This window comes from Ornithorhynchus anatinus, chromosome 2, assembly GCF_004115215.2.
Source record: "Ornithorhynchus anatinus isolate Pmale09 chromosome 2, mOrnAna1.pri.v4, whole genome shotgun sequence".
NCBI classification, from domain to species: Eukaryota; Metazoa; Chordata; class Mammalia; order Monotremata; family Ornithorhynchidae; genus Ornithorhynchus; species Ornithorhynchus anatinus.
This window is the reverse complement of record NC_041729.1, coordinates 134,235,696-134,247,712: the sequence shown is the minus strand read 5'-3', so window position 1 is coordinate 134,247,712 and position 12,017 is coordinate 134,235,696. Positions and strand designations below refer to the sequence as shown.

The 12,017-nt window shown below is 42.7% G+C and overlaps 1 protein-coding gene across 12 annotated transcripts in view; it reads left to right on the top strand.

Moving 5' to 3' along the window:
- The window catches only part of MYCBP2 (MYC binding protein 2), a 311,532-nt gene that overhangs the window by 112,833 nt on the left and 186,682 nt on the right, over positions 1–12,017 (top strand). For all 12 annotated transcript variants that reach the window (XM_029055680.1, XM_029055702.1, XM_029055705.1 and 9 more), the window contains exons 12-14: positions 4,187–4,391; positions 7,810–7,974; positions 10,508–10,666. In XM_029055680.1, the coding sequence (XP_028911513.1) occupies positions 4,187–4,391; positions 7,810–7,974; positions 10,508–10,666 (529 nt within the window). The remainder of the gene's footprint in view (positions 1–4,186; positions 4,392–7,809; positions 7,975–10,507; positions 10,667–12,017) is intronic.

The window sequence follows — 12,017 nt, the reverse complement described above, 5'->3', positions numbered from 1 at the left end:
CATGGCCTGGCTGTAGTCGGAGGAAGTAACGCCCAGAGTAGAAGCAGAATGGCCTGGTAGGGTGAACACAAACCTTGGGAGTCAGAAAACCTGGGTTCCAATTCTGTCTCTGCCACGTGTCTGCTGTGTGACCTTGTGCAAGTCACTTAACATCTCTGGGCCTCGGTTACGATATCGGTGAAACGGGGATTAAGTCCTACTCCTACTTTAATAATAATAATGTTGGTATTTGTTAAGCACTTACTATGTGCCCAGCACTGTTCTAAGCGCTGGGTTAGATACAGGGTAATCAAGTTGTCCCACGTGAGGCTCACAGTTAATCCCCATTTTACAGATGAGGTAACTAAGGCCCAGAGAAGTGAAGTGACTTGCCCACAGTTACACAGCTGACAAGTGGCAGATCCGGGATTCGAACTCATGACCTCTGACTCCCAAGCCCGTGCTCTGTCCACTGAGCCACGGGTGAGTCTCATGTGGAGCAGGGACGGTGTCCAACCTGATTAACTTGTACTACCCCAGCGCTTAGAACAGTGCTTATCAATAGTAAACACTTAACACAAATAAAGTAGAAGCCAGGAGTTATGGAAAACCTCTGAATCCAATGGTATTGGTCCAAAAATGTATAGGCAGACTAGGGAATTTAGCAATCAATGATATTTATTGAGCATTTATGGTGTGTAGGATACCATACTATATCCTTTTATGTCTGCACTCTCTTTTTCTCAATATATGGAGCATGGAGAAAATGCCACAGAACTTCAAGGATGCCAATGTAATTTTTATACTGATGAAGAAAGGCTAGGGGAAGAGTTGGAGTGGATATTATTAGGTAAAGCAGTAGTAGTAATAATATTTATTTAGTGCTTACTGTGTGCAGAGGACTATACTATTGCTGGAAAAGAATACAGACCCTGGCCTTCAAGGTGCTCACAAGCTAACATCATCCCAAGGTGGATCCATTCTCAAAGGAACATGCAAGCAAGTGACCATTTATCAAATGAACAAATGAGGAGAAACCCATTCAAGGATCCTTATAAAGAAGCTATCAGGAGGTGGGACTGACCCCATGACCATTTAGAAACTGCAGGACACAGCGACATTCTGGCAAACAGGCTCCGTCGTCATACGACCGACCAGCCCGGATTGCCGTTCAGCCAGACGTGACTGAAATTCTTTTCGGCAGATGCGGAAGACCAGAAATAGTTCAGTTTGTGCAGTGAAATTGTTTCAAGTGTCTGAACTATTATTGTGCAAGGAGCAGGCAGGCATTACTTGTGGGGTGATCAGAAGAGAGTATTTAGGCTCTTGCTCTATCCACCTTTAGCCAAGATCCTAGTGAGAGTAAGGCAGCCCAGGCGACAAGAATGGCTGTAGAGGCAAACTGGAAACAACCCTGTAACTAATGACCGAAGACGAAGCTTGCCCCATCTCCATCTTTAGACTCCTTCTTCATGGACTCACTCCTGAGTGTGTTGAAATAACTAAATAGGAATTTTCCAAGAAGGTTTCCATTGCCCCACGTTCTGCCACTTCTTCAGTCAGAGGTATTTATTGAGTGCTTACTGTGTGCAGAGCACTGTACTAAGCAGCACGGTCCCTGCCCACAGCCATCTTGAAGCCTAGAGGAAAAGTCACTGATGTGATCTGCTTACACTGAGCAGTGGAAGTCCTTCCTGTGTGGTGCCAAGCTTTGATAGCAACTGTTTGAAAGTCCCAAATGATCTCTCAAAGCCTTATGTCCCCACCTTTTTCATTCATTCATTCAATAGTATTTATTGAGTGCTTACTATGTACAGCGCACTGTACTAAGTGCTTGGAATGTACAATTTGGAAACAGATTGAGACCATCCCTGCCCAATGACGGGCTTACAGTCTAATCTACAGACGAACAAAAACAAGACAACATAATCACGATAAATAGAATCAAGGGGATGTATACCTCATTAACAAAATAAATAGGGTAATAAAAATATATACAAATGAGCACAGTGCTGAAGGGAGGGGAAGGTAGAGGGGGAGGAGCAGAGAGAAAGGGGGCTTAACTGAGGGGAGGTGAAGGGGGGAAGGGGGAGTGAGCAGAGAGGGAGGAGAGGGAGCAGAGGGAAAAGGGGAAGCTCAGTCTGGGAAGGTCTCTTGGAGGAGGTGAGCTCTCAGTAGGGCTTTGAAGAGGGAAAGAGTATTTAGTATTTATTTAGCACAAAGTACTTGATAAATACAAGTGAATGAATGAATGATTGAATTTGAAGGCAGGAGCAAATGCAAAACTGCAGAGAGGGAAAGAGATCAGAGCTGGAGATTAGATTTGGGAATCATTTTCATAGGGGTGGTAGGTGAAGCTAAGGGAGCGAATTCATTCATTCATTCAGTAGTATTTAGTGAGCGCTTACTATGTGCAGAGCACTGTACTAAGCACTTGGAATGTACAATTTGGCAACAGATTCGGCTCCTCTCAAAGCGTGATTGAAGACACACCTCCTCCAAGAGGCCTTCCCCAACTGAGCCCTCCTGTCCTCTTCTCCCACTCCTTTCTGCATTGCCTGACATGCTCCCTTTATTCATTCCCCCTCCCAGCTTCTACAACCCTTATGTACAAATCTGTTATTTATTTATTTCTATTAATGTCTGTCTCCCCTCCTAGACTGTAAGTTCATTGTGGGCAGGGAATATGTCCGTTATAGTGTTATATTGTATTTCCCCCAGCACTTAGTACACTGCTCTGCATACGGTAAGTGCTCAATAAAAACGATTGACCGACTGACCTGGGGCTTAAAATTTCATCCTGCCTCCGATCTACCTCTCTGGTTGGACAGTTGTCCATTGTCTGTTCGACTAGCCTCTGTATCTTCCTTCTCAGATACAAACCGGATAATTCATTCATTCAGTCATATTTATTGAGTGCTTACTGTGTGCAGAGCACTGTAGAGTGCTTGGAAAGTACAATTCAGCAACAGATACAGTCCCTACCCAACAACGGGCTCACAATCTAGAAGGGGGAGACAGACAACAAAACAAGTAGACAGGCATCAATAGCATCAGAATAGATAAATAGAATTATAGGTATATACACATCATTAATAAAATAAGTAGAATAATACATCTGTACAAATATACATAAGTCCCGTGGGAAGGGAGTAGAGCAGAGGGAGGGAGGAGGGGCGATGGGGAGGGGAGGAGAAGCAGAGGAAAAGGGGGGCTCAGTCTGGGAAGGCCTCATGGAGGAGGTGAGCCCTCAGTAAGGCTTTGAAGAGGGGAAGGGAGTAAGTTTAGCGGATGTGAGGAGGGAGGGCATTCCAGGACAGCGGTTGGACATGGATGGCGGGACAGGCGAGAACGAGGCCCAGTGAGGAGGTTAGCGGCAGAGGAGCGGAGTATGCGGGCTGGGCTGTAGAAGGAGAGAAGGGAGGTGAGGTAGGAGGGTGCAAGGTGAGGGAGAGCTTTAAAGCCAATAGTGAGTTTTTGCTTCATGCGAAGTTTGATAGGTAACCACTGGAGATTTTTAAGGAGGGGAGTGACATACCTAGAGCGTTTCTTTAGCAAGATAGTCTGGGCAACAGAGTGAAATATAGACTGAAGCAGCGAGAGTCAATGATGACACCAAGGTTGTGGGCTTGTGAGATGGGAAGGATGGTAGTGCCATCCATAGTGACGGGAAAGTCAGGGAGAGGACAGGGTTTAGGAGGGAAGATAAGGATCTCAGTCTTGGACATGTTGAGCTTTAGGTGGCGCGCGGACATTCAGGTGGAGACATCCTGGAGGCAGGAGGAGATTCGATTATTCCTGAAATAACCTACCTCTTTTAGAAATGTCATGGAAAAGAGTCAGTGAAATAAGCCATCTGCACTGTTAGCTTGGCAGCCTTAGAGATGTTCAGGTATTCATTCATGTATTCAGTCATATTTTTTGAACACTTACTCTGTGCAGAGAACTATACTAAGCGCTTGGGAGAATACAATACAACATTAGACACATTCCCCGTCCACAGCGAGCTTGCAGTCTAGAGGGGCTTACAAACTAGATCTCCGGGAGTGGATATCAAAGTGGCTTTCTGGTGGCAGGGTCAGAAACCTTTGCAGAATCCTGTTTTTCTTTCCTCATCTGATGTGTTTGTCTTCTCTTGGATTCTTCTTTCTGAATTTCTGCTGCCTTTTAAACATCGGGGAAAATAATTCACCTTTCTTTTTCTTAGATATATTATACAGGCAAATACCAGAGCCTCGGAATCAAGCAGGGCGGTCCTTCGGCAGGAAAATGGGTTGAACTACCGATAACAAAATCTCCAAAGATTGTCCAGTTCTCAGTGGGACATGATGGTTCGCACGCCTTGTTGGTGGCAGAGGATGGAAGCATATTTTTTACAGGGTCGGCGAGTAAGGGAGAAGATGGAGAATCAAGTAAGTTTCAGTGGTACCCTGGTCATTCAGTTGGGATATTTCAAAATTCCTTTCATTTATCATATATATTAACCCACATACATGTGTGTGTGTGTGTATATGATAATGATTATGGTATTTAAATGCTTCCAGTGTGCCAGACACTGTACTAAGTGCTATGGGGTGGATACAAGCAAATCAGATTGGACACGGTCCCTGTCCCATGTGGGGCCCACAGTCTCAATCCCCATTTTACAGACAAGGTAACTGAGGCACAGAGAAGTAAAGTAACTTGCCCAAGTTCCTCCAGTAGACATGTGGTGGAGCCGGTATTAGAACCCATGACCTTCTGACTCCCAGGCCCGTGCTCTATCTACTGGGCCACCCTGCCTCTCTAGTATATCCATATATACTATCAAATGCCGTTGAGTTGTTTCTGATTCATGGTGACTGTATGGCTAGACCATTTTATCTTCTTCCATAATCCGCAACGTTGCTAACGGTTATTCCATTATCATTGTTATGGTTATCCTAACATTAATCTTTGGTGTATTTTGTGACTACTAGTATATTATATATATAGATATATAATGTATTCATTCAGTCATATTTATTGAGGACTTAGTGTGTGAAGTACTGTACTAGGCACTTGGAAAGTACAATACAGCAATAAAGAGAGATAATCCCTGCTCACACTGGGATCACAGTCCAGGTCGGGTGAGACGGTCATCAATATAAATAAATAGAGATATAGATATTTGCATAAATGCTGTGGGGCGGGGAGCCGGGGGAAGGGCAGAGGGAGCGTGTCGGGGGAAGAGCAGAGGGAGCGTGTCGTGGTGATGCAGAAGGGAGGGGTAACTGAGAAAAAGCGGGGCTTAGTCTGGGAAGGCCTCTTGGAGGAGGTGTGCCTTTAGTAGGGCTTTGAAGCAGGGAAGTGGGATGGTCTAGCGGATATGATGAGGAAGGGCATTCCAGGCCAGAGGTAGGATGTGGGCCAGGGGTAGCAGCGAGACAGGTGAGATCGAGATACAGTGAGAAGGTGCCCCAGACTGCTTGGATTCTTCAGCTCCTGTCACCTTTTCTTGTACATGTGCTAGCGATTCATTACTTGAGAAAAGAAGGGACTTGGGCTGTGTGCCTTCTCTATATCTAGGAGTGTCCACTTTAGGCACAGTCTCAAAGGAAAAGAAGGGAAGAAGATGGCGGGGAGACCACGCAGAGAAATTAAAGATGAAAAGCATTGAGGAGAGTTGGTATCCCCAGATAATAATAATTATATTAAAAAAGAATTGTGTGAGCTCCTTATGGGCAGGGAGTGTCACTGTTATTGTTGTATTTTCCCAAGTGCTTAGTACAGTGCTGTGCACACAGTAATCATTCAATAAATGCGATTGAACAAATGAATGAATTTATTCTAACTATATGCCATGCACTTTACTAAGCACTGGAGTAGATATGTGATGATAAAGTCTCACATGGAGCTATTCCAAGAAGGAGGGAGAACAGGTATTGAATCACCAATTTGCAGATGAGGGAACAGGCACAGACAAGTGACGTGACTTACCCCAGGTCACACAGTAGGTAAGTGGTGGAGCCACAATTAGAACCCAGGTCCTCTGAACTCCCAGGCCCAGGCTATCTCCACTAGTCCAGGCTGCTTCTCTAATGGGAGGGAGCTGAAAAAAAATGAAGCAGCTCTGGCTTCTGGCTAAAAGTGAGGTTGGAGGGGAATGGCCAGGAAACTCCAAATGACCTCCTGCTCTTTCTCAAGCAGAACAAAAGATGCCCTGGAAACCTTTGTTATTCCTCTCTGCCTAGCTGGCACTGGGAAGACACATTAGAACTCCAGAAAACACACAAAGTAGATGGACTCTTCTAGAGAGAGAGAGAGTGACAGAGAGTGTGCATACATGGAAGAGACAGAAAAGAAAGAGTTTGTGTGTGTGTGTGAGAGAGAGAGAGAGAGAGAGAGAGAGAGAGAGAGAGAGGATGGAAATGAATGAATCCGTCGTATTGAGTGCTTACTGTGTGCAGAGCACTGTACTAAGCTCTTGGGAGTGAACAACACAATAAATAGGCACATTTCCTGCCCACAGCGACCTTACAGTGTAGAGCTTACAGTCTGGAGATGAGTGAGAATGAGAGAATCAACTTAAAATTTTGAGGCCTGACTTCCTATTGGGTCTGAAAAATCTTTGCCACTCTCCAGTCCAACCCTATTTGTCTGTCCCACATTGTAGTGGGAAACCTGCCCTGGTACCTCTTAGGGTGTGTAGAGGTAGCGGGGAGCTGCCCAGAAGTCTTTCCGTGCTACCCCATCTCCCTCCCTTAACCACTCCTACATGCCTGAGGGTCTGGTCGCATTTGCTTGTATCCACCCCAGTGCTTAGCAGAGTGCCCAGCACTTAACAAATACCGTAATCATAATTATTATTTCTGTCGATGCCAGAGGGACAGGCAAGAGTCATAGATTCCAAAGTGACTCAAACAACAGTTTTAATGAAGAAAGTCAAAACTAGAGGTGCATTAAAAAGTGGAGAGAGATTGAAAAAGAAAGGCAGGTTTTTGTTTTTTTTAAAGGAGGACCAAATTAGAGACCTTAAAATCCCACTAGAAAATATTTGAAATAAAAAAGAAGGGGTCAGGGAAAAGAGTAGGAGGAGTATTATCAATCATGCCTTTTATCATTTTCTCCTTGTGAATAGTTTTTTTTACTAATTACATGGGGTTTTTTAGGAAATATTTCAAACCCATTTTATCAGTTTCAGTTTTCTTATCATTTTAGTGTTCTAAATGGAAAGGATATCAAAGAGGTCATGGAAATATTTGAAATGTCAAGTATGAGTTTCAGCATGTAGTTTAAAACTGAAATGTATTTGACTGAAGTGGAATGAATTCTTTGTTTTATTTTAAGTACAGAGGATTCAGTTCATGTGCTTTAACTTATATTAATTCCTGTATGATAGGCAAATAAAGTTATAAAGCAACATTTTATAAAATCCAAGAATTCTGAAATGCTGGTTTATTTTAAAACACTTGTACATGAACTATTTTACTGGCCTTTTGTGCATGTAGGGAAAAATGGGCTCACTCCATTTTGTTGGATAATGTTATTTCTTTTTTCTATTTAATTGTTTTGAAAGGTGATTCAGGAAGCTCTTGTGTTTTTTCAGCAATTGAATCATTTCTTTAACAGGAGGGAAGAGATGAGGGGCAGCTTGCAGTCCAACACACACATATATATTCATCTTAAAAACAGTTTAATTTATTTTTTACACCAGCTGGTAAAAAAATAACATGACCTGTCATGGTTTGTCAACAGTGAAAAGTATATCCACTTGGAAATCTGTCACCCTTTTTTCCTTTCAACTGTTTGCTTTCATTTGGAGGACCCACTTTTGCAAAATGCCTATGAATTCAATTTTCTTTATTAAAGCTAAGAGCAGACGTCAGTCTAAGCCCTACAAACCTAAAAAGATTATTAAGATGGAAGGAAAAATCGTGGTCTACACGGCGTGCAATAACGGAAGTAGTTCTGTAATTTCAAAAGATGGAGAACTCTATATGTTTGGAAAAGATGCCATTTACTCTGACAGTTCAAGTAAGTTGATACTTGTGTTTCATATTTGGCAGGTAAGTCTGCAGAGTTTGCAGGTATCAGAGCCCTATCTTGTTGGCCCTCTGTTATTTTTGCCCCATCAGCCCCAGCCTTGGATCACCTTCACAATACCCTTCGTGCTGTCTTTTATCTTTGCCGCAGGGCGTTGTTGGCAGCAGTCAAGCACCAGACTTGTGTCACTCACATTTCTCAAAGCTTGATACAATTCTGTCCTCTCTTTTGCTTGGTGATATTACTTCTCCTCCTTTCTCCTTGGAGCCCCCTGCTCCTTTTCCCCATCAATTGTCCTAAACCGTTAACTTCCTCTTGAGGCCCCCAATATCTCCAACTCATCCCTTTTCCCGCTCTGATCATGTCGCCAGTAATTTTGTTAATAAATTTGAACCCATCAAGCATGAACTCCTCAAATCTCATCCTCACTTCCACAGTTCACCCCTACATCCACTCTCCTATCCTTCCCGACTATCTCTGAAGAAGAGATCTCACCTGCTGACAAAATATATTCCACTGACCACAAACCCACTCATCTCTTAAAAACATTTTCCCCATGCTACTTCATGCCCTTGCTGTCATCTTCAGTTTCTCACACTCCCCGTCTCCATCCCCTCTGTCTTCAAACACGTTCAGGTATCGCTATTCTAAAAAAAAAAAGATTTCTTTTAATCCCACTTCCCCCAGCGCTCTCAAGCTCTTGTCCCATCTCGTTCACTTCTGCAGTTCCCCGTCTTGATCCAAATTCTGACTTCATCCATCTGAGACATCACTCTCTCTGTCACGCCTAATAGACCCTTGATTTTATTCAGCAGTTTTCCATATCAAAGATAATTACAAATCATATTTAGAATTAAAATGCAAGGATTTATGATCCCCTTATTGGAGCTCATGTGTTCACAGGCTCGACTGAATTAAACCCTAATACAAGTAGCTTTATATTTTTTTCTACCTGTTTAGTATACATGGTCCTTTTTCTAGAAGAGGATCTTATTGCCAAAACCATGTCTACAGTTACATGGTTTATAGGTTTATGGAATTACCAGAGTCTACATTTGCTCCCCTAACCTGAAACTCATAGGTATCACTTAGAAAATCTACATGGGAAACAAAACCATGTTACTTTTTCTTTAGATCTATCAAGCAGTCATTGTATGTAGAGCACTGTTTTAAACCCTTGGAAGAGTACAAGAGTTGGTAGAGGTGATCCCTGTCCACAAGAATCGTAAAGTCTAGTCAGGAAGGCAGATGTTAAAATAAATTAACATTTGGGGAAGAGGCAAAGTACAAGTGCTGCAATAATAATAATTGTGGTATTTGTTAAGCACTTTCTATGTGCCAAACACTGTACTATGTGCTAGGTCAGATAGAAGCAAAATAAATAATGATAGTAATTGTAAGCGCTTTCGATGTGCAAAGCACTGTTCTAGGTGCTAGGGGGATACAGGGTGATCAGGTTGTCCCACGTGGGGCTCACAGTCTTAATCCCCATTTTAGAGATGAGGTAACTGAGGCACTGAGAAGTCACAAAGCTGACAAGTGGTGGAGCAGGATTAGAACCCATGACCTCTGACTCCCAAGCCCGTGCTCTTTCCACTGAGCCACTGAGCTGCTTCTCCACTGGACACAGTTCCTGTCCCACATGGGGCTCACAATCTTAATCCCCATTTTACAGATGAGGGAACTGAGGCCCAGGGAAGTGAAATGACTTGCCCAAGGTCACACAGCAGACAAGAGGTGGAACTGGGATTCGAACCCAGGTTCTTCTGATTACTGGGAGCAATCTGTGCGTTGGAGGTGGAGTAAATATCAAAGTGCTAAAAGTGCTACGTAGGCAACGCAGAAGGGAGCCTGAATAGGGTGGGAAAATGAGGATTTAATCAGGGAAGATTTTCTTGAAGGAGTTGTGATTTTAGTAGGGCTTTGAAAGTGGAGAGACTGGTGGTCTGTCGGTTATGAAGTGGGGGCAGTTCTAGGCCAGAGGGAAGGTGGGGTCAAAAGGTGATTGGCAAGTTAGATGAGATCGGGTAGGGAAGAATCATACTAGCATTTAATACCCTTAAACATTTTCCTTTGCACAGTGTGGATTTCCACAGTCATTCATGCATTCAGTCATATTTATTGAATGCTTACGGTGTGCAATTCGGCATTTGTAGGATCTATATCTATTCTGTTCCTCGTTGGGTGACCAATCAAACCTCTACTATCTAATCTCTCTCCTTCCCTTCAAACATTAAGCTTGCCCCTGGAATTCTTCATTTATAGTTTCCTTTTCTCCAGAAAATGCCTTATGAAAATCTACTGGGTTTTGACCTCTCTATCGGTATTGAATTTTATTTATACTGTTAGCCTATCTCAGAATCCCTTGGCTCCTATCAGGCAACCATGTCCAGAGTTCCTGTTCAGAAGTCTTTTTAAAAAGTTCAGTATTTGAAGGTCAAGAATCCTTACCATTAATTTTTTTACTGCTCAATTTTTGAAGGAGCCAGAAGTGTTTCTGACCAGATAAATTGTTTTCTTCCAGGTTTAGTAACAGATTTGAAAGGACATTTTGTGACTCAGGTAGCCATGGGCAAAGCTCATACTTGTGTTTTAATGAAGAATGGGGAAGTTTGGACTTTTGGTGTCAACAACAAAGGGCAGTGTGGGCGAGACACCGGCTCCATGAGCCAAGGAGGAAAAGGTAAATGATTACTTATTTTCTGACCAAAAAAAAAAGGAAATCAGGTAGCATATGGTAAAAGTGCTCCTATTTGAATTATAGTTTTTGAGGGTGGTTTTGGGGGTGATTTCTGGAGAATTCAGATAATTTCTCCAGGTGTTACCCATGACTACAAACTGGATTTCCTGGAAAGACTGTTGGGGATGAGGGGAGAATGTAATGACCAAGGAATTGAATTATATCTAGTAATTGGACATAACTTTAGGGCCTTGTGACTGCTCTCTGTTATAAGCCTGCAAACAGTACACGTTGTATGTTGTCAGCTTTGTGACTGTGGGCAAGTCACTTAACTTCTCTCTGCCTCAGTTACCTCATCTGTAAAATGGGGATTAACTGTGAGCCTCACGTGGGACAACCCGATTACCCTGAATCTACCCCAGGGCTTAGAACAGTGCTCTGCACATAGTAAGCGCTTAAATACCAACATTATTATTATTATATCTGTGGTGCTTGTATTGTGACGTAGCAACAACCTGAGGTTTACCTGTTATAATAATAGCGTTTGTTAAGCACTTGCTTATATCAGGTACTATATCAGGCATTGGGGTAGATACAAGCTAATCAGGTTGGACACTTTTGCTATGTCACAATAATAATAATAACAATGTGTTATATAATATTATTATATATCATATTATAATAGTATTATGGTACATGTTGAGTTCTTAGCTGTGTGCCAAGCAGTTTGTTCTAAGCTCTGAGGTAGAGGCACATACATTCATTGTCCTATTTATTGAGCGTTTACTGTGTGCAGAGCATTGTACTAAGCACTTGGGAGAGTAAAATGCAACAATAAACAGACACATTCCCTGCCCACAACAAGCTGGTTGGACACAGTCCCTGTCCCACATGGGGATCACACTCTTAATCCACATTTTACAGATGTGGTAGCTGTGGCCCAGAGAAGTTGTGACTTTCCCAAATGCAGCTCACAGTCAAGTAAGAGGGAGAACATGTATTATCTTTGATAATAGTAATTTGACAGCTATATCTTTGTTGCATTGGGTCTTCTGGGGGTTTGTAGGCTCTAAAAAAAAAAAGCCCAACTTGCTTCCCAGCTGAGTTTCTAAATCTACTTAAACATAGTCTTAAGATGTGACTTGTTATATCCTGGGTCTTGAATCCAGAACCGCACTGCAGTATTGCAATTTCAACTGCTGTGGCACATGGGGGAAAATTATTTCCCAGGTTTCAAGATGGGAGAATTCAAGGTTCATAGTTGCTCAACCCATTTTTAAACCATCACAGAAATTGTAGCTATAAAATTGAAGGTTCAATACAAAGGCCAGTACCAGATCCAAAGGTTTGCACT